The sequence below is a fragment of the Mustela nigripes genome, chromosome 7, assembly GCF_022355385.1.
Source record: "Mustela nigripes isolate SB6536 chromosome 7, MUSNIG.SB6536, whole genome shotgun sequence".
NCBI classification, from domain to species: Eukaryota; Metazoa; Chordata; class Mammalia; order Carnivora; family Mustelidae; genus Mustela; species Mustela nigripes.
Genome location: NC_081563.1, coordinates 132,690,209 through 132,717,985, shown reverse-complemented (window position 1 = coordinate 132,717,985; position 27,777 = coordinate 132,690,209). Strand labels below are relative to the sequence as shown.

General features: G+C 43.6%; 1 protein-coding gene across 10 annotated transcripts in view; it reads left to right on the top strand.

The window, feature by feature from the left end:
* Window positions 1–27,777, top strand: part of BCAS1 (brain enriched myelin associated protein 1) — a 93,408-nt gene that overhangs the window by 39,758 nt on the left and 25,873 nt on the right. For 4 of the 10 annotated variants that reach the window (XM_059407258.1, XM_059407256.1, XM_059407260.1 and 1 more), the window contains exons 5-9: window positions 12,882–13,040; window positions 14,004–14,048; window positions 16,613–16,747; window positions 21,029–21,205; window positions 27,438–27,479. In XM_059407258.1, the coding sequence (XP_059263241.1) occupies window positions 12,882–13,040; window positions 14,004–14,048; window positions 16,613–16,747; window positions 21,029–21,205; window positions 27,438–27,479 (558 nt within the window). The remainder of the gene's footprint in view (window positions 1–12,881; window positions 13,041–14,003; window positions 14,049–16,612; window positions 16,748–21,028; window positions 21,206–27,437; window positions 27,480–27,777) is intronic. The other 6 variants (XM_059407261.1, XM_059407259.1, XM_059407265.1 and 3 more) reach the window with 4 other exon arrangements.

The following is a 27,777-nucleotide window of genomic DNA, read 5'->3' as shown; positions in this document are numbered from 1 at the left end:
CCACAGTAAGAAATAGATTTTACATCTTGATCTGGTAGACATGCCCATGAATGCAACAAAGAATTCACAGAATACTGCTGTTTTCATAGCATGGAACATACATTGGTATTTTGTATTCTTTTCTGTTCTATCATGTTTGATTTTTTTAAAGATTTTATTTATTTATTTAACAGAGGGAGAGAGATCACAAGTAGGCAACGAGGCAGGCAGAGAGAGAGAGAGGAGGAAGCAGGCTCCCTGCCAAGCAGAGACCCCGATGTGGGGCTCGATCCCAGGACCCCAACATCATGACCCAAGCTGAAGGCAGAGGCCCAACCCACTGAGCCACCCACGCATCCCATGTTTGATGTTTTTAATGCTGGTTTTGACCCACTGAATTACTTTCTAATTTACTAATGGTCACAACATGAAGTTCAAAAAGTTTTCTTCTACCATAATCACCTTCTCACATACAGAGACAGTGATCTTGAGGGAAGTGGCTGTGTCTTAAGCAACTAAGTATTCCCAGTGCCTGGTACACTGCCTGGCATACAGTGATGTTCGATAGATGAACTTGACGAGAATAAAGATGGTACACATCATGCTACGACCTTGCAAAGGACCTTGGAATGTATTCTCGCTATCTCACTATCAGCCCTGCTTAACACAACTGTAAAAAGAAAGTGACTTCATAATGTATGCATGATACAGATGCCTTCAGTGAAGTAAAGTATGCCGAATCATATACCTGTATCATTTATTTGGTATTTTTTAAAGGTTTTATTAATTTATTTAGAAAGATGTATATAAAGAGAGAGCATGCATGGCGGGGGATGGGGGTGGAGCAGAGAGAAAGGGACAAGCAGACTCCGTGCCAAGTGAAGAGCCCGACGGAGGGCTCCATCTCAAGACCCCAGGATCATGACCTGAGCTGAAACCAAGAGTCAGATGCTTAACTGAGCCACCCAGGTGCCCCTTGGTATTTTTAATTCGGTCTTTAGCATGGTATGGTGTTAATTGTCATGGTTGAATATCAAGTGAATGGTGTTTTGCAATGAATATGCAAAATAAATTTTGAGTTTACTTTCCCTTTGGTGCTATCCAATCTGAGTCCCTCCCTGCAAGGCTCTAATAACAGCCCTAATTTACTGAGCATTTGCTAACTCACAGACAGTTGAAGGTAACTTTCATGAGGTCCTACGGCTAGAAAGCAAGAGAGCTGGAATTCATCACCAGTGCCCACATGCTTAGCCCCTGTGCCTGTTAAGTTCCATAAGAGGAAATATTTGAAACCTTTTGAAACATCTTATATTTTTAAGAAATGTCTGAAGCTAATACTTTGGGACATTAACTAATTCTGTGGAACATCAGTCCAACGAGATCCACCTTGAAACAGGGCTCACCATCAAAATGTTTCAGAAAATAAAACTTGCCTTATCTTCTCTACTGAAGATTCACAATGGATTCAGCCTCCTTAGGGCCTGAGAAGTCCTACAGCGAACAGATTTACTTCGCTTTGTTTAACAGAGCATTTCTCAGACTTAATTACCCATAAAACTACTAGCCGCCTAACCGGTTGGGCATAGCTTCTGAGGGACTGTTCTTGGAAATGCTGAGCTAGGCATGTAGACCCCAGTTGGAAAATGGCCTCTTGCAGGATGCAGCAAACCACAGATGGATTTTATTTGAACTTCAGTGTTTTAATATTTTAATTGATGGATACTGTTTTAAAATGAACAAAGTTGACAATATCTTAAAATTATGAAATTCTAATACAGTTCCAGGTTTCAGATGTTTCTTGAAAGTGAGAAGTTTCATCCTGGACAGCATGTGAGTTGTGGCGGACCCTTGGAATGGGGCCTTCTCTCTCTAACTCCTCCGGCCCCCACTCCTCCCTTGTTCCCGACAGTGCGGCCTGGGAGTGGTCCTTCACTTCAACACGTGCATCTGATTCCTTTTTGCGGCAAGGTTGTGAGTGAAGTGAAAGATCTCCATCACGGACCACTTTGCTTCCTTCCTACAATTATCACAATTTGAAGCTACTTAGGGGACCATCTGGTTACTAAACTACAAATCCAGCCTGAGAGTTAATCTGCTGGCAGGTGTTGAACAATAAAGAAGAGGCTTGAATGTGCTCATGTATTCGTTCAACAAACATCTGAGGACTTTCTTTGTGCCAGGAATGATTTTAGGGATAGAATGATGTACCTCATGAAAGCTTTCGTTCCAATGAAGAAAGCAACAATAAATAAGAAAAAAACCAAACAGGGTCGCCTGGGTGGCTCAGTCAGTTAAGCATCTGACTCTGGGTTTCAGCTCAGGTCATGATCTCAGGGTCATGAACTTGAGCCCCGCATTGGGGGGGAGTACAGAGTCTGCTTGAAATTCTCCCTCTCTCCCTACCTCTGCCCCTCCTCCCACTCTCTCTGTCCAAATTAAATAAATAAATAAATAAATAAATGAAATCTTTAAAAAGAGAAAGAACAAATAAATAAATAGAAAGAGCTATGAATGAAATCATCAGGGAGAAAGTAGAGTGGAGAGGTAGCAGATAACTAAGTGGGCAGGGGGCAGGTCCAAGGAGTTCAGTCGAACCTACAAATTCAGCAAAAAGGATGGGACTTTTTTTTTTCTTTTTCTGTACAAAGCCAAACGATTCTTAGAAGGTCTGCAGCCTAATTTTGGCAGCATGCAAAACAGTTTTCTCACTACTGAGAAGTGTTTGTTAAACAGATGACAAACATATTCTAGGCTATGGGTCATTAGCTTTTATATTTTGAAGTACTTTTTTAAAAAACTGGATATTTTCCCTCTAATAAATGTGAAAGGCTGTGATCACTCTCGAGCTTGCACATGTTAGAAGAGAAGAGTCTTCCACAAATCCTTTTTGCCCATCGGGACTTGCCCCAGGAACCACTCTCCACCTGCTCTTTGCCCACAGCAACTGTATTTTTCCATTTCACATCCTACAGAGTGGGCTTGAAGAAGGCGCCCCAAAACACTGACTACTGCAAAAATAAAACAAAACCAAGAGGCAAGAAAAGCACATTTCAGTGCTTAATTCTCTACCCACCTTTTACTTGCTGTTGGAAATCAGGTTGACAAATCCACTTACCCTGCAAGTGGAGGAGCTCTGAGAGAGAAAACGGGAAACCTTACTGGCAGGAAGCGAGTGTGAATTGCTTTCTTTGATAGATTCCTTTCCCCCGCTTCCAACTCTGACCACAACGAACAACTGCTTTATTTAATCTTACAAATACAACATCTCTGCGTCCGTCAACCCCATAGATTAATGAGGCCCTACCTCGTATAGGTGCCGAGCTCCAAGACGAGTTCTTAATACCCTGAGGTTAGGTCTGCAGAGTGTTAAAGCAGGTGGTGATCTTATGATTTACAGTAAAGAGCGTCAGACCAGATAGCTGGTCCAGACCAGTCTGTTTCAACTAGAAGAAGCAGATGAAATGAACACTGTTGCCTCTCTTCCCAAAAACAGGAGGGAAAATGGGTAAGTAGAACATTTTTAGATCTGTGTCACGCAGCTTAGGTTGCCCTCTTAGGAAACACGCCAGAAGACAAAGAGAAGATAGGGTTCACGTTGCAGTGTTTTTATGTTATTTGTATTGCCCTCTGAAGTCTTTGGTAATTTTTTAATTAGGAAGCTTGTCTCAACGATGGCACGTCAGCAGTCTCGAATAATGTGCTTTTTGAACAAACCATTTGACATCTAGTAATTTATTGAGAAAATGGGCAAAATTTTATCTTCAAGGCTTTTTTTTTTTTTTTTTGTCATTCCAGCGATGTCTGTAAGAGGAAGGTTGGGAAGATTAAAATGGTCCAATAAAGTAGTCGTTCTGTTGATTACGGGACTCCCTTACACTGGACATCATAAGCCAGCATGACACAGATCTGGAAGGAGTGACCTGTGAGGACAGTGTTACAAGACAAGAGCAGGGTTCAAAACAAGAAGGATTCTTGTAGGGAAGAATCTTCTTCTGCCCGCTGGCCCACACATACGCATTCTTTTGGAACCCAGAGAGGGGTGTGGAATGAAAAATTACATGTTTTTTTTTAAAGATTTTATTTATTTATTTATTTGACAGAGAGGGAGAGATCACAAGTAGGCAGAGAGGCAGGCAGAGAGAGAGGGAAGCAGGCTCCCTGCTGAGCAGAGAGCCCAATGCGGGACTCGATCCCAGGACCCTGAGATAATGACTGGAGCCAAAGGCAGAGGCTTTAACCCACTGAACCACCCAGGCACCCCCAAAATTACACATTGTTGATAGCAGCCTTTTTCAGTAATGGAGTAATGGAATAATGGGTGCCGGTTACGTTTTTCTTCTTTGCTCATCCCTTTTTTTTTTTCCCCCATTTTATAAAAGCAGCAAGCACAGGGCCCTGTCAGGCTGAGTTAGAGGGCATCTGCAATCCGGGTAATGTCCAGGTCCTTCCAGCAGAGTGCGCTGTAAGGCTTGCGGCATCCCTGGTGGCCAGCCGTCAGGCGGCTAATAGCAGTTCTTTTTTTCTTGACTGTGATTCCGGAACTATGCAATCCAGAACTAGGATGGCAAGTCCCTGTTCAGAAATAACACTGGATCTTCAAATACACTTGGAACCGATGTGTAGTAATCTCCAGTAGGGGATGAGAAAGAGGAATTTGGCTGTGGACGGGTGGTCTTTGAAGCCTTCCATAACTGACATTTCTTGGGTGCTGTGTTCTTTCCTTATTTTTGCCCTGAGCTTAAACAACGTGGATGTCTTTTTATCAGCTGGTATGAATTTGGGCGGGAAGAGTGGGGAAAATAAAAACGAGCTACAGTGACCAACTCTCCTTAGGTGGTTTTGAGCTTTGTGGGAACACAAAGTCAATGTATTATATGTAACGTAGGAAACAGATATGTAGGCAGGGAATTTTGAAGGTCCCCCAGAACAGTTTTAGTAGACTTTGGCTTTGGAGTTCCTTTCTTGTTTATTAATTTGCTTTCCCTTCTGGGCAAATGGGAAGATGAATTCTATCTTCAAGAATTAACCAAATTCCATTTTTCTCCCTCAATCTGACAATGGCTCCATGCAGGTGATGGGACTCTCAGAGGAAGACAGTCTGGGGATCATTGCTGCCTAGCACACGATGCCCTTTGTGCCGCTGGGGCACAAGTGGGAGAGGAAACAGAGCTTTCCCTTTTATCCCGGGCAGCATGTGGCTCAAATTTCTAACAGATGGAAAGGAATGGAGTAATGGGTTTCTGTACCATTCAGTGTTCTTCGGACAAATTTTCTTGTGTTAAACTGTAAGCTAGGAGCTGATTCTCGGTACAATGATTCAAACAGAAACCCAGGACACACCGTCAGTGAAGAAACCTAGATGGGGGAGACATTTATCACTAATAGCTCCAGACAAGGCTTTCATGCCTTGTGTTTTCACTTTAACAATGTAGACATTGCTTGAAGAGGCCGAGATCCAGTTGATAATTCACAGTTGAAGGAAGGTGCCAGAAGTTCCATATGGGTTTTATTATAGACAATCAAATTATGATAAGGCGGCATTATTTTTCAACATGACAAATTGTGATCACTTAACTAGTGTCCCTGTCTGTTTGCCCTTTGAAGTCAACAGCAAGGGGGGAAAATAGGCTTCTTCCACACAGATGGAAAACAAGCTGACACCATGAACACCTGTTTGTATCAAAGAAGTTTCCAGATATTTCCTGGGGATTGTTTTTGCTTCAGTCTAAAATTTCTGTTCACTGAGCATGATCTGGAGGCCTGATGAGAATAGCAAAGACATATTTGTAGTTAGGAACAAAGATCATTCTACAAAGAACTCAATATGTAAGGCATCATCTTTCCAACTGTATTTAGTTTCGCCCTCTGGGAATTTTTAAAATTTGGAATTAGTCACCTACATTATGTTTTAATTTTGATTTTTATACATAATACCTGGCTCAAATTAAGAGATTCTAAAAATGTTCTACCTGTCTACCAGTGCCATCCCCAGCAGATAATTACCGGTCGCATTTTTAAGTGCATCCTCCCAGGATCTCTCTGGACATACATAAGCAAATGCAAGCATAAATTTTTATTCCTTTTTTTTCTTTTTTTTTTTACACAGAAGATGATATAATATACACTCGGTTCTAGTCCATGCTTTTTTTTCAGACAACACTATTTCAATATCTGTACAGCTTCCTCATTTCTAACACTCGTGTACTGTTCCGTTGTGTGAGTGTTCCAAGATCTAGTTTACCTGGACCCAAACAATGACATTGGGCTGGTTTCCCAACATTTGTCAGTGCCCCACAGCAAACAGCTTCATGAATTTGGTTTTTCACACGTGTGTGACTTGAAGTTTAGAGTCAATGCTTAGAAGCAGAATGTCTAGATAAAAGAGTCCGTTCTTTTCTAAAAATTTTGGTAGATAATGCCAAATTGCCCTCAATCGGGACTAAACTAATTTACATTCCAAACAGCAGTAAACAAGACTGCTTGGTTCTCAAACCAGCCTCCCAGTGGAACGTTTCCAAACTTTCGGACTTTTATTTTTTTCTCTCAATCTTTCCTTTAATGGCGTCCGGATTTTGAGTCACAGTTACAAAAGTCTTCTCCATCCAAAATTATAAAATATAAATATTTTTCTCGTGTTTTCTTCTAGCGTTTTTATCCATTTGGATTTTGTTCTTCTATAGGGTTGACTTAGGACACCAAGTTAATTTGCTTTCAGATGACCACCTGGTCCCTGTATGTTTGATTAAATAGTCCTCCGCTTTGAATAGATTTGAGGTGTCCTCTTTATCATACCCTAAATTCCTATATGTCCTGGAATAATATGTGTCATATAGCAGGGAAGAAGAATAGAGACAAGAGAAATAAATAGAACAACTCTTGGTTTTGAGCAAACCTGAAGAAAGGGAGTTGGCGGGGGTAAGGCAGCATGGAGTGTACATGCTTTTTGCCTTGGAAATAATTTGGGTCTGGAATCAAATTCTAGTTCTACTCTACAACCATATGCAAGTTATCTATCCTTTTCATGCATCAATTTATTCATCAGTAAAAAAAACCCAAAAATGCATATAGTACATACTTCATGAAATCCTTGTAAGAATTACATGAAGCCTTTTGGGACACCTGGGTGGCTCAATCAGTTAGGCATGTGCCTTCAGTTCAGGTCATGATCCCAGGGTCCTGGGGTCAAGCCCCACATCGGGCTCCCTATTCAGTGGGGAGTCTGCTTCTCCCTCTACCCCTCCCTCTGTTCATGGACTCTTTCTTTCCCTCTCCCCACCTTTTCTCTCTCTTTCTCCCTGACAAATAAATAAGTAAATAAATCTTAAAAAAAAATATATTACATGAGGCCTTTTTAACTAGTTTAGCAGGGCCTGACATATAAAGGTTGGTCATGATTATCATCATTGACCTTTTTTGCTCATTATACTTTCCTCAAAGAATTTGTGGCTCCAGAATATCCCATCACATGGAATGTGTTCATTCCTACATGTAGAAATGTAGGTTAATGTAGCCTAGAGGTTAATCTCATACGCAAATACCATGTACAAATTTATTGATGTATTCCAGAATTGTTGGGCTTTTCATTGATTCTTCATTCTTACTCTTCCGGAATTATCCTCAAATGATTTTTAAAAAAATTTTTATCTTGAAATTATTGTAGATTCACATGTGGTTGTAAGAGATGATACAAAAAAAAATCCCTTTATCCGGGATCCCTCAGCGGTAACATCTTGCAAAACTCTGATACAATATCACAATCAGGATATTGACATTGATATGGTCCCATGGAGAACATGTCCGCCTCATGCTGCCCCCCCTCTCCGGACCTCCACTGCCCTCCCAGCTCCACCCTCTTTCCCAACTTCTGGCAACCCCCATCTGTTCTCTGTTTCAATAGTTAGGTCCTTTCAACAACAGTATATAAATGGAGTCACGCAGTCTGTACACTCTTTGGACAGGCTTCTTTCCTCCAGCAGAATTTTCTGGAGGTTCATCAAGGTCATGAAGTCTATCGATACAAATTGTTCCTTTCCTTCCTTTTTTATTGCTGAACACTATTCTCTGCTACCGAGAGATCACATTTTGTCTAGCCATTCATCCCTTGCAACACATTTGGTTGTTTCTGGTTTGGGGCTATTACAAACAAAGTTGCTATAAACTTTCATGTATAGGTTTTTCTGTGAATATATGTCCTCATTTCGCTGGTGGAAAAAAAAAAGGCCCAGGATATTGCAATTGCTGGGTTGTATTGTGGTTGTGTATTTAGTTTGTCAAGAAACTGGCAAACCCTTTTCCAAACAGGCTGTGCCATTGCTGCCCACCAGCAAGCCATGCGTGAACAATCTAGTTTTTCTGCCTCCTTGTCGGCACTTTTTTGCTCAGTGGCTGCTCTTATTTGCAGGTTGCTGGCTCCTCCATTTCCAAGTCTAGGATTTATGAGGCAAGAAGAAACCCCAGGGCCCTCCCCTCCCCAGGGTTCCTTCATTTCCTAGCTGGTCTGTCTTCTCCTCTCCACCTGGCAGAGCGAAAGCAGGGACTTCCCATTGTGCTTACTGGTAGGATAAGGAAACGTTATATTCTCCATCTAAAAGTCAGTCTAAGAAGAAAAAAAAAAAACAGTTCAAGGAAAAGGCTCAAGTTCAAGGTGAGGATTTCAATGGAAAGTCCATAAAGCTCTCACTGGGGGAGGTCCCCCGGCAGACCCACAACCTCTGTGCACTGGGCAGGAGGGGGTCACCCTCCCGTTAGCCGAGACTCGCGACCCAGCTGCACCTGGGAACTCAGGGAGGCAGAAGTCAGGCTTCAGGGATGTCAGGAGATGATGCCATGGGACAGAGGATGGAGTTGGAGGTCATCTCTGTTCCTGGAGTCCTGTCCAACCATGTATCCCCCATTCAGAGTGCTTTGTCCTGGGTAAAGAGGTACTAATCGTTATCCGCTTCCTCGGAGGATAGCCACTGTGCAGGATTTCCCTGTCGGTCCCCCAAGGACCACCACTTATTTCCAGGAAGTTCAATAAATGTCCCCTGCGTGTCTAGCCTGGGATCACAGAGATAATCATTGCCTCTTGCCCTCCACAGGAAACGCCCGTCCGGGAGCTAGCCGTGGCCTAGAACCAGGCCCTTCCCCTCCCTGTGAGGAACACTGGGAGCCCATGGGCTGTGGGGCCAGAGGGCCTCAGAGCAGCTGACCCAGCCTGGACGTCAGGGGCCTTCCAGAAAAGATTCCTCCCCCGCCCCCAGATGTCCGTTCCTGGAGGACTTCACCCAGCACCAAACCACCCTCTGTTCCCTCGTGTTCGTTTGTTGTCTTGCAATTGTCTCTGCTTGAGGCATAAGTTACATTTATTGGTTCATCTGTATTTTTGTTTGCTTTTGCTTTGCTCCGCTGCTAGAAGGTCAGCTCTCTGAGGACAGGGCACTGTGCGTCTCAGTCCCTGCTCTATGCCCAGTGACTTGGTCCATGTCATGTGCCTGGTAGACACCTGATAGTTTCTTTCCTAATTCTTTTGCTATCCCAGACCTCCTAGGGATTCAGAAGTCCAGTCCAATTTTAAAACTTCAATCTTGGGGTGGCTGGGTGGCTCAGTTGGCTGAGCATCTGTCTTTGGCTCAGGTCATGACCCCAGGGTCCTGGAATCAAGTCCCACATGGGGCTCCCTGCTCAGCGGAGAGCCTGCTTCTCCCTCTGCCTGCTGCTCCCCTTGCTTATGCTCACTCATGTGCACTCTCTCTCCCTGAAAAATAAATAAAATCTTTAAAGAATTTAAAAAAAAAAAAAGCCTTCCCTCTCATATCCATTTTAACATCATCACAGTTTTTTCTGGAATCAAGCTGTGAGGCAACCTTGGACTTATCATCTGGAGGGGGTAGGATTTTCCCTTCGACTTCTCCTCTGCCCCCAGGTGTGCGCATCTGGGGAGGAGGGATGGAGAGATGAGAGCTCTAGTCTTTTTGCCTTCTGGTGCCATTGTCCTCTCTTGACTCTTCGCATTTGTTGCATTGTAGGCAACTGTAGGCAACCACAGACATCCTCCAGGCGGAGATGTGCCTTCTCTGCCTTAAAGTTCCCTGTGGGAACCCTCTCCTTTCTGCAGCCCTTGCGTCTCATTGCCTGCTCCCCACCCTTGTGGTGAGGGACAGCGAGGCTGCTCCAGCCCAGAAAACTTCCACAGCCCCTGTTCCTTAAGCGGGCACTCTGCATGTCCTCAGTCCGGCTCAGGGCGGCATATCCCTAACCACCCTGACTGCCATAGCCCCTCCACCGTAGCTGAACTAAATAACCTCACCCCACACCTTCCCCAGCCCTCTTCCTTCCTCATCTTCTCTACATTTTTCATGCTCTTATCTCTGGCTAAAACCCCTCCCCCACCTCCACCCATCTCCCTGTGACGGGCTCCATGGCCAAGGGCAACACTGCTTCGTCCTCAGGTCTTCCCTTCCCTTGATTGCGGTTGTTCTCAGCCCCGGGGCATCCTGCAACCCCCCGGGACTCAGTAGACCTCCAGAAAGTCTCATTCAGTTGGTCTGAGCAGGGTCTGGGCAGGGGCATTGGCTTAACCACTGCCTAGATGGCTCTAATGTACCATCCAAGTAGGCGTCCATGGGCCAGAGGGACTCACTTGTCTTATACTCAGGGGACTGTCCTCTCTCCCAGCTTTTGTCCACTACAGACTGGCCGCAGAGGGAGGCCTTGTAGAATAGCGAGCATTCATTGGATGCCTACCAGGTGCTATGGCTTGTCCTGGGTCCTGTACATAGACTCTCCCCTTGACTGCCCCAACCGCTCCAGGAGGTAGCCTCAGAGCCCAGGCTGACACCTGTGGTCTCTCTGCAGTTTGGGTCTAGTCCCAGTTCCCCCCACAGCTACTGAATGCAGATGGGGAAACGAGTGATGACTTTGTCCTAGGCCACACCGTAAGTCAGACCCAGTGCAGCATTTCTCAGTGAGATTTATTCTGTTACTGCTTTCGTGATGGCTCCTCTTCCAAAACACCTGTTTGGTTATTTATGTAATATTTTTTTTATTTCAAATTTTATTTCAAATGTTCTTTGTACTCAGCTTCACCTAAGCAAAAATATCCATAGTACCAAAGGTTTGATGCTGGGAATATTTTTCTAAAGCACACCAGAACAGTAACTTTGCATGTGCGCACACCTGTGGGTATACCAGCCCTCAATGGCTGTAAACAGGATTTTCAGCCATCCTTCCCCCTTAACATCGTGGATCCGAAATATACCTGGAATTTTAAAAAAAAAATTTAATTCATATAAAAGCCTGGGTTTTTTTTTTTTTTAAGATTTTACTTATTTTTTGACACACACAGAAAGAAAGTACAAGCAGAGGGAGAGGCAGAGGGAGAGGGAGAAGCAGACTCCCCGCTGAGCAGAGAGCACGATGCAGGGCTTGATCCCAGGACCCTGAGATCATGACCTGAGCTGAAGGGAGGTAAACCCTCTGTTTATTAAAAGAGCATCTCCTCCAACACAAACAGTTTTTGCCTGGAATTTGCTAGAAAACATAACAAGATTTTTAAGGCCATGTCTCTTAGCTGCTTTTAGTTTTACAAAGTTCCAGACCTTTATGAGACATTTCATGAGAAGCAGCTCTCCCTTTGGAAAGAGTGCTAGGGCTGAGGGAACCCTAGGGATACATGTGTCATTATTACCTTTTCAAATATTCATCAAAACGGGTGTTTGTATTTTTATAGCCCTTCCACAAAAGCCCCATTTTTAATGCAGACAATTCTGGCCTGGCCTCTGGCATTAGGCTAGTCTCGTAACTATAACCCACATGCCAAATGAGCACCGAGAACAGGGGTATGGAAACTCAGAGGAGGGAATACATAGATGCTGTGGACGGCAAGGCTCAGAAAGACGTCAGTGAAGAATGGATGGGTTTGAAGTAACCTGGCTTAGCCCAGGGTCATGAGCATAGAGATGTGGAACGGAGTACAGGTTTGGAATGCTTCCTCCCCTCCTGCCTGGGTCAGAAGAAAAAAATCAGGTCCTGTATCGTATCCCTCGTACCGATAAACTCCCAGATCCCCAAAACAGAGTTATTATTTTAAAACATCATACTTTCAGGGACATCTGGGCAGCTCAGTCAGTTGACCATCCAACTCTTGATTGCAGCTCAGGTCATGATCGTGGAGTGGTGAGATCGAGCCCCACATCGGGTGCTGCGCTGAGTGACTGAGTGTGCAGTCTACTTGAGATTCTCCCTCTGCTCCTCCCCCTTGCTTGCGCTCTCTCTGTCTCTCTTTAAAATGGGTCAATAAGGGGTGCCTGGGTGGCTCAGTGGGTTAAAGCCTCTGCCTTCGGCTCAGGTCATGATCTCAGGGTCCTGGGATCGAGCCCCACATCGGGCTCTCTGCTCAGCAGGGAGCCTGCTTCCTCCTCTCTCTCTGCCTGCCTCTCTGCCTACTTGTGATCTCTTTCTGTCAAATAAATAAATAAAATCTTTTTTTTTTTTTTTAAAGTTGATATGATTCATACCTTGGGGATTGTGGAAGTCAGATGGAGGCATCTCTGAGGATAATGTGCAGATCATTGGACTAGGTGACCATAAAGTTGAGAGATATTGGCATCATACACAACGTCTTTGTAGAATTGGGAGAAAAGGGGTTTTGTTCAGGAGGCAACGTGCACTGCTATGTTTGTTACCCTCTGGCTCCAAACAATGTCTCTCCAACTGACTGCAAATGCTGCATATGTTAGAAAGCAGAGGAGGGGAAGGAAGAGGGACTCTCATAAGCTCCTGATTGTTCTGCACACCCGTGGGCAGAAGAAGTATGGCTGGAATTAGGGGGTCAGGGAGAAAGGGGTGTGAAGCAAAAATTATCACTGTGAGAGTCCACATTCAACCAGTGACGACGGGGAAAACTCTTCTTTTACACCTAGGACATAGGGGACAGCAAGGGGATAGAAGGACAAGAGGTCCCCACCGGGAGCTGCTCTGTCCCCAGGAACCCGGAAGAACTGGAGACTGCAAAGGAGGACCCCCAGACCACAAATACAACCGAGAATAATAATTCCATCATGAGCTTCCTTAAAACTCTGGTGAGTGGTTGCTGCCCTTTCTTTCCTCAATCCGATTGCTCCAAAGTTGTGTTAATTCCAAGAATAATATATATTTGCTATTGTATTGGGGGGGGGGATCATGATGGTGCGGCTGGAACATTGGAGAACAGGGACGGGACGTGCTTTGCAAGGGAATTGGGTCACATGGAGCTTTCAGTGATGGAGCCCTTAGAGCTGGGAACTGTGGTGTAAACAGCAGGTGCCTGAGCTATGTGAGTTATGTTGCAACACAACTCTCCTGTGGTCCCATGTCTTATGGTCATTGAACATAAACATAAAGGAAAAGGTCCTTGAGCTGTTGACCTATCAAAGCAGTTTTGCCATTCAGATAGCAAATAAAACTGGAGAAATCGATTCCTATCTAGAGGCAGGGGCCCATGTCCTGTAACGCTTGCTTGTCTCTGACTCCTCAAGGCAGCCATGGCCTGGTCCATGCCAGACCTGTGAAAGGGCTGAATGAATCAATGAATCAATGAATGCATAATCAAATGGACAGCTCCAAGTGTGTTTGGGTTCTTTCCAAAGCTCAAGACTAGCCTCAAAAAAGTAAAAATCAGTCAACAGAACATGCCACAAATACCCAAGTGTTGTGCCTTTGCTTGGATCAGTGGTAGAAGTGATGGAAAGTCTCTGGCCTTCCAGGAGACAATTTGAAAGGTGGTCAAGCTCTTGGTGAATGTATAAGGTCTGATGTATTTCATCATAAAACCTGACTTTTTAAAAAAAACTTTTTTATATCTAGAAATTATCCAGAAGTCCATGGCTGTCTACCAAACTTGGTAGAACGCTTTTGTACTGAAAAGGACTTCTCATTACATTCGTTACCTGCAGACTGAACAGCAGCAACCCCTTAGGGTTTTTAGAAACAATGTCTCTATGAAATCAAATCACCCTAAAAAGATAGCTATGATTTTTAATACTTGGTTTTCTTAAACTTTTAAGGTTTCACCTAGCAAAACTGAAACAAAAAAAGATCTGGAAGACACGGTAGGTAGTTTGAAGTGTGTTCCTGTTTGGATTTGTGCATGGAATTGGATTTGGATTTGTGTCTGCTGCTTGGTTTCTTGAAGTTTGTGTGTGTGTATGTGTTCAGCAATGTCATAGTGCTGTTAGATTGTCTTTAAAGTGTTTGATTAGTATCAGCGGTATTTTTATGAAAATTTTAGTGGAAAGCTTGAAATATTTGCTAACTCTGGATAAATAATGACACAATCACCAATTTCTTATATAAAATAAGAACAAAATACTAACAACCACATATCATGTTGGTCTTTTTAATTGTGCATGGCGAGACCCAGGGAATATAGGAATATAGCACAAATTAGCTACTGGAAATGAGGACGAGGTGAATTACAATTTAAAGTAGAAGTAAACTGCTCTATTTTTGACTTTTAAAAAACATGTTCCATGTTTTTCATGTAATTTGGAAAAAATAAATCTCCTCCACAAAAACAATTGTTGGTGAAATCAAATAGTCCCCACTGGATGCTTGCCAAGGGAAGGAATGTTTAGAGTTAGGATGCCCTAGAGAGCCTGAATTTTTTCACTGTCATCCTAGCCATCCAACCAATTCCCTTCAAAATAAATTTTATTTGGAACAACTACTTTCTAGAGATGTTTTCCTTTAACCTTGACAGAACTGATTATCCCTAATGGAACACATGGTTTAACTTTCACGGGAATCGTGAGGAAAGTTTAATTTGGTGACAGATAAATGTCTTGCATCCTTCTTTTGATAACTGAGGGTCTTTGAGAGACGCCGGGACCCAGTAAATGGCCGGGCCAGCCCAATACATCTGTTACCAATATTTGAAGGGGCCAGGTTGCAAAAAGGATCCTAGAATTTGTCTTAAGACCTGCGTTTGAGCTCCAGGCCTGCTATGTGGTAGCTGTGTGACGTGATCCGAACCTATGTGAATCCAACATCTGTAAAATTGGGACAATAAATTCTGTCTCCAACCCCAGCTTTGAAGGAAAGTGTGGCAATGCCTGGCAAACTGTGGAACTCTGTTCAAATGTAGGTGATCACTTTTTCTATAATCACTGCTAGATGTATTGGACATCATGATGACATTTGTAGTGTATCAGTTGCTTCTTCTAGAATGTTCTTCTTCCATTTGAAAAAAAAAAAATTTTATCTGACTCATCTACATGCTTTTTCCTATAAATGTAGTCATTTGCTATAAGGCAGCTGGGGTCAAGTTCAATGAATAGTTGGATCCAAATGTTTCTCTTTTGATTCTGTGTCTTACATTGTTTGAAGTCACACAGTCAGCACACTAGGCTATAAACAGTGGGGTATGTGGGTGTGTTGTGTGGCTTCCCAAGTGACCTGATGCGCTCATTCTCTTAGCTGTTCATGCACCAAAACTCCTCGCTCCACCCCCCAGAATGTGGTCCCAACTGCACGAACCTAGCTGATAAGATCTCACTACCCTGCCCAGAGAGGTCAGGGTCACTGCCAGTGGAGCTGAGTCTCAGAAGAAGGTTTTGTGAATGTAGGTTGTCTAATACACAAACCAACCTCTTTCCACAAACCTGCATTTTTAACATTCTTTCTACCAAAGTTCTTGGATTCTTGCTTTCGAAACATATACACTGTTGGTCCATCTTCCCATTGGCCCAGACAATTTTTATTTTTAAAGATTTCTTTGACAGAGAGAGAGATCACAGGTAGGCAGAGAGGCAGGCACAAAGAGAGGGGGAAGCAGGCTCCCCGCTGAGCAGAGAGCCCGATGTGGGCTTGATCCCAGGACCCTGAAATCATGACCTGAGCCGAAGACAGAGGCTTAACCCACTGAGCCACCCAGGTGCCCCTGGCCCAGACCATTTTGAACACACTCCATGCTCCATGCAAAATCCCCCACCATTTGTAACTTGAGTCGACAATTCTGAATGGTTGTGGCTGGGCTGTTTCAGCTCCAGTCTCCCCCGACTTTGGCCCAGCGGACTGGCGCACAGCACAGTAGACGCTTCTCTTGCCTGGGAGATCTATCCATCTAGAAGTCAGTTGAAATTTTTGCAGATGATACAGCTTCCCTGAAGTTTCTAATACTGAATAAAAGATGGGTTGGAGAAAGGAAGCCACTGTTAACAGTGTTTGCTTTGACTCCAGGATGCAAAAATAAATTGTTTTCATGTATCTTTTCCTTTCCCGTGTGACAAGAGTATTTAGATCTTTAAAACTATCAAGTAGGGGCAGAATTATCTTTTTTTATCTGAATATTTTATGTCATACGGATCAAGCTTAATGTCCTGTCTTTGTCTTTAGCAAATAGACTTGCGTTAATCTGGGTCATTTAAATAGGCTGCCCTGTTGAAAATCATGTACTGGAAATGGTCTTGGAATTTACCAGGTAGTAAATTGTCTTTGAAAGTTTAAAAAAGATAAACATTCACGTGATGTGAACGTTATGGTTGGGGGATGGGGTGATTGTGAAAGTGGCAGTTAATTGTGAAAGTGTTTTAGTGCACTTAAAAACGACAGGGGAATAAAGAAGGATTTTTGTTTAAAAACAAAGTTCTAAGCTGTGACTGCTATTGCCCAAAAGGCATCCAAAGCAGAAAGTGTCTGTGATGGCCAACCAGGACAGAAGACCTGTGAGAACCAAGCTAAAGGCGCCAAGAAAAAGCACCTGCATAGCCCCCGGCTAGGATTCGCATTTAGAAAATTCTTTAGGCATAAGGTCTGTATCTTGTTAAATTAGAAAGGAAAAAAAAATAAAAAAAGAAGAAGAAGAACCCTGGTCTTCACCATATGTACACGTGGCTGTGCTGGGTCCCTCCAGCACTACTTTGGGGAAGACAGCCTGGTGTGATTGAGATCATGCATGGGAATTAAAAATGGTGTCAATCAAATTTCAATGATTCTTTTAAGTCTCCGTAATTATTCATAAACATCTGACTAGTTTCTTCCTAGTGTGGACCAGGGTTCTGAAATTATCCTTCTAACTCAGTGTTTCTCAAATGTCTGAAGCATGCATACCATCTTCATCATTTTTGTCAGATGTAGTATTATTTGGTTGATCTTTTTATATTAAAAAGGACTCATTTCCTATTTAAAGAAAACTTTATATTACCGGATATGTGGAAAACTCGAGTCATTTTGCATAAAGAGTTAACCATGAATATGGCTCACACACACACAAAAAATGTATTCTAGCTACCTTGTTTGTGTCAAGCTCCAAATCTAATGCCTTTCTAGCCTTATTAAAATGCAATTTGCCAGCAATAGAAAAATGTTAAAGATGTACCAAGACCAGACTAAGCTTTTCCCCCTGAGTGTTCTTAAAAAGATTAGATGAGAATTGGGGGGGGGGGGGGGAATGTATTTTCTCCATTTTAATGGGTTTTTTTAAAATGTTTTATCTCAGCACAACCTAAAGTTGTATGTGATACCACCAATGGTATGCTTCCTACACTTTGGGAAATACGCTTCTAACCTCAAGAAAACCATCTTATCTTTCTGTGGTCTGTTCCACTCACTCTCAGTCTTAACTAAGCTCATACTGATCCCAGAAAAAAACCCAAGCACAAGAAAACAATGAATGAAGGCAGAGCAGTTTCTATCCCCATGCCCTTGGGAAGTGAGGACAACATAGAAGTCAGCTGTGGAGTTTTCTCTCTTTGAATGGCTAAGAAGACACCAAGGTTTGTCTGAAACCAGCAGTTAAGATCCTTGAATTGGGCCAGCATCCTTGGTCATTTGTTTGAAATATCCACCATTCTCCACTAAGTTGAATGAACTTAAGGGGTGGTGGGGGGAACCTTCCCCAGCAGGATGTTACAGCCCCAGGATTGTGTAGGCAAGTAAAAACTCCATAGAAAGATCTCCTGGCTGAATCTATAGTTGCATAAGCAAACTGTGTTATGAAGCCACTCTTGAATTTCCATACAGGCTGATTTTGTTTTGTAAAGACAGCAGGGGTGGAGGGAAAGAGATTGCCTTGAGGGGGTGGTTGGGGTTAAAACGTGGTGCTACTGTACGTGGGAGACCATTCGGTAACAGTGTCATGTAAGTGTGTCATGGACCTCATGCAGAGAAATGCACTTGGAGCTTCTGCGAGTCGGGGGGTCTTGAAAGTTTACAACGTACGACCTTCCCTTTTGTACCTGCATTTCCGGTGGCATTCATCTTATGCACAGCTAAGTTTCATGCCTCCAGAATCACTTTCCTCCACAAAAAGGGGGCCAGCCAATTTCTGTATTCTTTTATTTTTTTAAGATAGATTTATTTATTTATTTATTTGACAGGCAGAGATCACAAGTAGGCAGAGAGAGAGAAGGAGGCAGGCTCCTGGCTGAGCAGAGAGCCCGATGGGGGGCTCGATCCTAGGACCCTGAGATCATGACCTGAGCCGAAGGCAAAGGCTCAACTCTGAGCCACGCAGGCGCCCCCATGTTCTGTATTCTTAAGTTCTCCCCAGATCACTGGCTTCACATCCTGGCACTGAGTTGCATTTTGGGCAAAGTTAGGATTCAGGGGAAATACTGGGAAGGAGAAGAGATGCCCCTTTCTGGACTGTAAGGTTTTGCCTTTTTATGTAAAGTAAGGAGATAATTCCCAGATGTTCTCAGGTGTGCAGCAGTTTGCTAGCGCTTCTTGGCTTTTACCTCCTTTTTCTTCACTTTATGATTCTGTCATCCAAAAAGATAGGAAAACAGGGCCATTAACACGGACCAGACAGACAGTTGCATGGTTAGAGGAGGTGTATGTCTCCTTCTCAATTTCATTGTAACCTAGGAAAGAAAAGAGGAAATCCAAGCAAATTCAGGGATAAAAACATCATCTTCTGGTTTTGCAATTCAAGAAGAAAAAAAATACACTGAGGACCCATTGGGATCAACTCCTAGATTCCAACTCTTTATCTTCATTTTTCTTCCTATGAAAAGAAAGTTTTCTTTAAAAAAATTTTTTCTTAGTATAAAAGAATAGGGAGTCCTGGAATTAATAAGTGAAATAAGCTTCTTGTTATAAATAGAGTGTCAGCTTTTCTTTGCTGGATTTGGATCTTTTTCTCTTGGCTTAATCACATGCTATGCTTCAGAATCAAACTTTTTCACATGTTCTTCAAACACTGAACATGACAACATGCACACAAGGCAAGGCATTGTTTTAGGATTATTTATTTATTTATTTATTTATTTATTTTCCCGGCCATACCCAGAAATGCTCATTTCCCCACTCATGTTTTCTTGTTGCCCACCCTCTCTGTAGGGCTTCTAAAATATTAGTAGGTGGCTTGTGTGAATCCTGAGCTCTGCCCCACATTCATTGTTTTCCACTCCTCGGTGTCATGTTTACCTCTAACTAACCGCTCCCCTCTCCCACGCCCAAGTGTGAAACAAGATGAACACTTACTAGGGAAGAAGGTAAGGTCATTTGATACGCAATCTCCAAATCTAGTATGTTAGAATTTCATGGGTAATGTTGCCAGTTAAAATACAGACACTCCCTTAAATTCAGATTTCAGATAAATAGCAAATAATTTTTTAGTATAAATATAAATATGTCCCAGGAAATCCTAGGGATATTTACTCTTACGCTTCAAAATTATTCTTCGTTGATCTGAAATTCAAATTATCAGGGTTATCTTATCTTCTTATTATTGAGAGTATTGGCTAAATCAGGCAACGCTACCCATGAGATTGACTCCAGAAAATACCAAGTTTTTGTGATCTCTTCCACAGTGCAGACAGAGAGTATTAATATTCAGCTGGCAGAACTGCACCTGGGGCACTTCTTTGGGAAGTAGAGAGCTGGGTGGCAGGGAGGAAAGCCTGCAGGTGGTCTGTGGCTCCAGAGCCCACTAAGGAGGGGGAGGGTGGGCAGCAACAGCATGGCAGGATCCTGTGTAGGCATTTCTCTCTGGTCCTTTCCATACAATTATTTAGTTATTTATTTAATACCTATTTTGTGGCACACCCTGGGCCTGATGGGAGCTACGGATGTAATGGCGTCCAAGGCAATGGCTCTTACCCTCAAAGCTCATGATCTGGGCAGGAAGATACATATTTGACAAACAATTACACTAATATATTACAGTTATATTATTCTATATATAATGCAGTTATCTCTTTGCAATGTTTTTTTAAGAGTCTCTGGGTATTTTCCCAGCGCAAAGAGGATGGCCCGTTCCCCAATGAAACTGATGAGTGTAGATGTGTTTCTCAGCCTTTTTGTCATTATCACTTTCCCAGTTGAAACTTTTTTAGATATTTTCTCCCTGGATGGGTTCAGTAGCACAAGGAGTGGGGGACTTTGGTTTGTTGGAGGTGGTGTAGTATAGAGGAGGGGGTAAGAGCTTGGGTTTGGATGTCAGAGTCCCCGGATTTTGATGTCAACTCTGACCCCTTATTAGTGTAGTGGTGGGAAAGTTTTTTAACCATCTGGGACCAAAATTTCCTTCTCTGTAAAATGAACGTAATAATCAGTTCCTTCCTCATAGAACTACTGTTAGAACATTCAGTCATTTAGAACAGTGCCTGGCACTGGTATCTTTGATTGTGATTATTAAATCAAAGTTAAAAGTTGGAGACAATGTCCCTTACATTTATTTTAACCTCTTTCAACTTCACAATTGAATTCATCAAATAGTATATGTATAATATAAGCAAGGGCACACATATTGGAGGTACATATTCGAACTGTTTTCACTGATGGGGAACATCATCAAAACCATTTGAAGACCAGTGGCCTCAGTATAAACTAACTTTCTCACAGGAAAATGCCTCTTACCAGCACCTTGATTCCTAATGACTTATATAACGTAATGTATTCTTTTGCAAAAGGAAACTATCTTGACTTTTCCCAAAATTTTAACACAAATCCGCGTTCATATAGAATCTTTGCAAGGACAGAAAATGATAAAGAAAATTAACGTGTAATCCCAGCCTGGGCTTATTAAAAAAGAGATCTCACACTTTTGAAATCCAGAGGTCATTTTAATTTTTTTTTAACTCTCTAGGGTGCTGAAAAGTCACCTACCACTTTATCTGATGTCAAGTCAGACAAAGCAAACTTTATCTCCCAGGAGACCAGAGAGGCAGCTAAGAACCCTCCATCCCCCGATACTGCAAAGGAAACTGCCAAGGGAAAGGGGGGACCCAGCTCTCTGCCTCTGGGCAAACTATTCTGGAAAAAGGTAAGTCCCATTTTCAAGATTTGTGAAGTAGAGTTGGGGCTAGGGTGACTAGAGAAATTATTTCATTTGGGGTCACCTGTGGGCTCACCAAGTACAGAGTTTTTTTGTTTTTGTTTTTTTTTCCCCCAAATGACTCAACTAGCCATTGAGCTGAAACCTTGTAATTTACTCCTGGGAAGAATGAGTGTCTAGGGTGTGAGAAGCATGTGTTTCATGGGAAAGACAAGGAAATAAACAAGTTCGATTTTTTTCATTCTTGGAGTGTCCTCGGTCCATGACAGACAGTGGTGGTATTTCGTGATTTTCTTTCCAACATGGCTTTCCTCTGGCTTTCTCCTGGATTCCTCTGACCACTGTCCCCACCAGCGAGCTGAACCACCTCTGGGTGCCTCTCTCTTTCCCCCAGCAAGATAGAATCAGTCATTATGAACCACTAAAGCTCACTCTGCTTTTGGAAAACGGAGGTGTCTACCATTCACCACCAGGGCGGGCACACACCGCGCTCTGTGATAGGAGCACTCCGAACAGTGTCTCATTTCCTTCCCTCTAGAATTCTGGCGGCTCACAAGGGACCGCGGTGCGGCGGCGGGGCTGGGTCAGCCTGCGAGCTAGCCCTTGATCATCATTGCTGAGACACCCCAGCTGCCGCACATGTTCAGACTCTTGCCTCTTTTAAATGTGGCCAAAAGATGAGCAAGACGTCGTGGGTGAGAGAGGGGAATATAAGTCATAGAGCTGAAAAACAAATCAAATTGGGAATTTCATCAAAACACCCATGCCACTTAGCACGCAGTGCAAGGCAGGCCGGAAATATAGACACTGCTACAGTGTTCACTTTATTCTTTGGTCCAGAATCCAGCTGGATTTCTGGAACCCTTTTCTGTTGGCTTTCTGTCGTACAGAGATCTTCCTTCTGGGCTCTGCCCAAAACACAATCTCCAGTACTTAATGAAAACTTTGGGTGATGTCATTTGGCATTCTGTCCGAATCCTCTTTCCTTCCCAACCACCAATTACTTATTTTTAAAAACTTTCTATCAGCAATATAATGTAGGGGAAATTTCCCAAGTGAATCGTGTGTGCATATTGGCAGCCAGGAAGATGACTAGGCAACCCACATTCAAACATCATTTATTTTAAAAATGATATATATTTAAAATGCTTGAGGAAAAACTGAGCTAAAGCTCATTAAACTCAAGATTTAATATATATTTTGCCCAAGGTGAGTCTATATTTAGTTTAAAAAGTAATCCAATTAAAAGGAATAGTTTAAGAAGTAATCCAATTAAAAGGAATAATGTTACTGATCTTTAGTGTGTATCATAAATTCAGATCCTCCGAGGAGGGACACGCAACAGAATTGATGTGCAATAGATTTATTGGAGGAAAACACCCTGAAGGATAAGGGGGAGGGACAGGAGGAGGTAGAGAGAGGCCTCAGACCACAGCGGGGGGCTGACACGGCAGAAGGGAGACAGCGAAGGAAGGAGAAGGTTGGGAAAGCCACAGACTCGGGGTGGTGCTGGGCCAATGGCGAATCCCAGAGCAGAGCTTGGCCACAGGGGTCCCGTGTTGTGTAAGAAGGGCCCAGTACCCTGCCGTGCTCGGTCGTTGCCTTGGAGCAGACAGCAGAGGTGTGGTCTCAGCATTCACTCTGTAGCAGAAGCCGAGAGTTGGGGGTCGAGGGCTGTCCCTCCAGCCGTGAAATCAGAGCAGCGTACCTGTAGCGGCCACAGATGGTACGCGGAATGTGGCCAAAACCTTATCAGAGGCTGGCAAATGACTCAAGTTCGAGGAACGCTTAGGGAAGGTTTCAAAATTGGGCGTTGGACAGTGAGCCTTGAAGAACTGCCTCGATTTCCTAATTTGTAAAATATAGGTAATAATAGCACCTCATCCTAGCAATGAAGAGTCGATGAAATCATTCCTGCAAAACCCCTAACACTGTACAAAAAGTGGCCAACGGATGGGCCTTCCGACCTTTGTCACTTGTCTCTTTTGTGCTGAGCAGTGCGGCCACCCTAACTGCTCACAGGGGTCATGTCTTCATTTCTCCATGCCCTCCAGTCTGGGGAAGCTTCTAAGCCACTCTGCCTCAAATACCGCACCTGCCCTTATCTTTGGGGTCTATAAGGCATGTATTCGTTCCTCTTTGAAATTCAAGCTATTTCCATGGAGAAAAAAAAGACAAGAACCCTGACGTTCTTCCCCTAATGGACTGATTTCACAGAGTTCAGTCTCGCTGTTTTTTTTTTCTTTTTCACTGTTATCTGGCTTTATTTCTTTAATCAATTATAAAAATAATGAAGAGAAGCGAAAACCCAAATCACTCGTAAATCTTGCTTTTCCTTCTCCCACCCAATCAGAAAGAACCGCTCTCTGTGGAAGTAAGATAGGGATGATTCACTTGTACAAGAATATTTTCAGTCTCCTTTGTGTGCAGTTTTTTTTTGCGCCAAATGCTTTGTGCTAATGCGTGGAAGAAAGAGCAGTGACCAGATCGCTGCCCTTCTGTCGCTTACATTCTTGGGGAGGGGGGGGATTCACGTGCTAGTGGAAAACAAAAGACCTTCGTTTTCTTTTCCTTAAATTAGATACGCTTTGGTTATAAAATCACTGTTGTAAAATTTTGGGGAAGAAAAAGAAAAATGCTAGAAAATGTTGATTTTTCCACTAACCCAAGCTCGCTTTCTTCTCCTCTTTTGACTGGGAAGCTTTGAAACAAACGGACTTTGGTGTGTATACATCTACAATGTGAACATCAGAAACAAAATGTCCCCCCTAATGTGCTATGGATGGGAAATGATAAGTTATTGTCATTTATTGTCTTGATGGCTGAAGTCGTTCTTATTATAAAACAAAAATAACACAAATAACCTTTGAGAAAATTAATTTTAAATGATGGTATATTTGCCTTAAAGTGTTTAAAATCCGGGTACCTAGACCACCTACATGTTTCCCTTATTGTTCTGGGTTCTTTGGGAGTACCGTTTGCTCTGTGGCCTCACAAAAGTTACTCAACCTGACTGAGTTCCTTTTTCTTCATCTGTTGAAACAAAGGGTTGGAACAGATGATCTCAGAAAATTCTGGTGTGCGGCAGGTCTTGCATAGCAGACAGAATCAGAAAGATCAGACTGCATAGCCTTGGACAAATTTCGGAACCCCCGGAAGCCTCTGTTTTCTTTTGTGTAACTAGGGACCCGTTTCTCCCGCCGCGCTGTTATGCCAGTCCACTAACTGTAACAAGAGACCCTCAGACGTAGTACGTGCTCAGCGAACAGTTTTATCGTTTCTTTAGGTGTGAACAGTTGCGGGTTTGGATCTAAATATCCATGTGTGGCGTCTGGCGCCAACAGCACCCGAGGTACAAAACGAGTCTGAGACTCACTTATCCCACTATCGAAACACCTGAAGCCTGTTGGAAGGAACAGGGGAGATACACACGCCTGTACGTGCAGGTGTGTACGCGTGCATGGACGCGCCCACAACTTGTAAATGATACGTCTGGACTGTCTTCATAGTAGTGTCTTGCCTGCTTTCCCTTGGAGGACACACGTGATGCCGTGGGAAACAGCGGGCATGCGGAAGCCCAGGAGACACGCCATCCGCTCTCAGCTCTGACAGCCCCTGGCTGTTTGGTTGTGGTCGGGTCACTTAAATCCTCCAAGCCTTGCGTTCCTCAGTTCGGGAAGTGGACAGTGACAGCCACCTTTTGTGACAGCTGGGAGGATGGAGTGGAAAAATGAATGCGAAGTGACGAGCCCCGTTTCAGGACAAGGATGTTGGAATCCAGTGTTCATGTGTGGGGAGCAAGTTACACAAGGCTATGCGTGTCTGAAAAAAGGCAGCAGTCAGTATAGGGCAAAACAGACTAAGAGAACTTAAAAACTCTTCCCGAATCATCTGTTTCAAGTACAGATTCCTATATTTGATCTTAGAAATCCCTGAGAATCCTGGTTAAGAAAGTCTGTCATATGGCCGGACCATTCTGGAAGCACTTGAAAGGCGGGCTGAAATGTTTAGGCTTGAGGAAAGGTCTTAGGGCCACTGTGAAATCAGTGAATGCAGAACAGCTGTCACATGATCAAATGATGCTTCCAGAAGACCCACGAGCAACAGGATGTCTGTTGGCTTAAATGCTACCATGTGACAGTATTTTAAAGAAACATTCTTTTTTGAGTGTGCTCTTCAAAGGACGGGAACACTGGCTGTGCAAGTTGAGACTGGTGCGTTTCAGGGGCTCTGCTGGGGTCCTCATTCTCAGCAATATAGACGCCCAGACGGGACCCTTCAGTTTCAAACTGGGTTTTCTGTTGTTATCACGAATGAGGCTGGACAGTTTGTAGACTGAGCGGGGAACAGCCAGGTGGCCGGTGCACCAAAGAAGATCAGAAGTTTCTGGTTTTGAGATTTGAATGGGAATCCTGCTGTCTCGGTGTTTCCTGATTAACCTCACGCCTGAGTAGGTTCTTCTGGCTGGAGATTTGAGAACCCAATAAACACCTTTCGGTATGCTGAGGTGGGGCTTGCACTTGACAGTCCTCTCTGGTCTCCTTTGAAGTGAGCTGTGCAAGTTTCATTCTAGTCTCTGAGATTTCCTTCCCGGGCATATTTCCTATGTGGAACCATCGATCCTCCGCCTTCTATCTAAGAGCTTATCTATCACCCAGGACCTGTCAGACTGCTCCCGGGTGCCTCTCCTCCTCTGCTTGTAGGCTTTCTACTAGCTGGGAAACAGAGGAGAAAAGGCAGAAGCTGCCCGAGGCCTTCGTTTGTCATTGTGGGTTGAGTGTGGAAACCACGCTGGGTGCTGGAACACATGACATGTGAGATCCAGACTTGGCTCAGAGAATGAGTTCAACGGAGATACTGCTGATGAATAGTCCAAGCTGCAAATCTCATCTAGAGAGAAAGCAAGTCTGGTCGTGGAGAGAGAAGCTCACACTATTATTAAAAGGTGTGTTTCTGACCCTTGAAATCATCACAGCAGGGGGAAGTCTTGGCTCTCAGAACCATCTCCACCACTTTCTGGCTGCACCACCCTGAACAAGGGACTTTAGCTCTCTGTATCTCCATTTCTCCCTAAATAAACAAGGATCACCATCCTTACCGCTTTGGGCCACTTTCAGTGAGAGGAGGTCTACGAAGCACCTGCATATACAATGTCTCTACGGGTATACAAGCCGTGAATGTTGATTCCTTTCTTCCCTCCTCCTGCATGTTTTAAAGGTGACAACAAACACAGGGCTTGGAACAGAATGAATATAAAAAAGAGCTCCTAGACTGGAATCCAAGAGATGGTCTCTGGACACCCTAAAATTATTTGCAAAATATTTTGTTTGTATTTATTTTTCTGGGATGAGAGTCCAGATCTGTAAAGTGAGTTGAGTCTCAAAGTGGTCTATAAACACCACCCCTCCCCCACCAGATTTAAGAACAACCGCAATGATGAGCTCCAAGGTTGAAGCTCAGCAGACTGATGTGATGGCGGTGGCATTGACCTTTGATAGCATTGGGCCAGTTGCTCTCCTAATCTGAGGCAGGACTGTGAATGCCAGGATTACTGTAGGGAGGAACAGTGTTTGAAGTTGGGTGTATTGGACCCCCAGCTCTCTGAGCCTCCAGAGGAGGGTTTTAACCAGATTGATCTTGGTCATGATGACATTGACCCATATGGACGGCTGATGTAGGAAGCAGCTTCTGATGCAGGCCACTGTGCTGTGGTTGGGATAAGGCTGAAGACCCAGCTCATGACCTGGGTGCCTATTTGCTCTATGAGTACCACAGATGGACTTCTCTGGACTTTATGCCAGAATTTTCCTGAGCAGCTCATTCGCTTTTACCTACCAGTGACAGTGGCCTGTGTGATCGATCCTTTTCCTCTTTTTCTCAGCAACTAGAGAATGTTAGGGCAAACGCTTCGCTGACCCACAGCCCAGACTGTGGTTTGTGTTTTCTGTAGCAGCCCCTTCTCCTCACTCCGTTTGTGTCCTGGGCTGCATGTGGGCATTTATTTTCCCTTCGTTGCATGTTAAAAAATACAGAACTATTTATATTATCTTGCTATACCGTTTACTTTCCCATAAGCCTCCTTCAAGTTCGCTTTGGAACCAGGTATGTGTAAGAAATTCCATGGCCAAGAATGGCACTGGAGACCTGCGAGCCCAACTAACTCTCCTTTTTGGGGGGGGTAACATTCTGACTCTTACTTTTGTTTTTATCTCCCCTTTAGTCAGTTAAAGAGGACTCAGTCCCCGCAGGTGCAGAGGAGAATGTAAGTGATGCGTTAAATGGCAGAACCATTCTGTGCTCATCTTCTGCATGCTGGACCATGCATGGGGCATTCCAGCTCTGGGGCCCATGTTCTTGCATGCGCCAATGTCTCCCATCTGCTGTAGACTCTTTCATCCCTTCACGTGATCAGGGGCCAATGGGAAATGATGCTGGGTGAAGATTTGTAACACCTCTTGAATCCATGCAAACTAAACACAAAATCAGAGCAAGAGTCTTTACCATTTGTTCTCATTGAAAGGCTGAAAGAGTCTACCAAACATAAGAACACACTCACACAT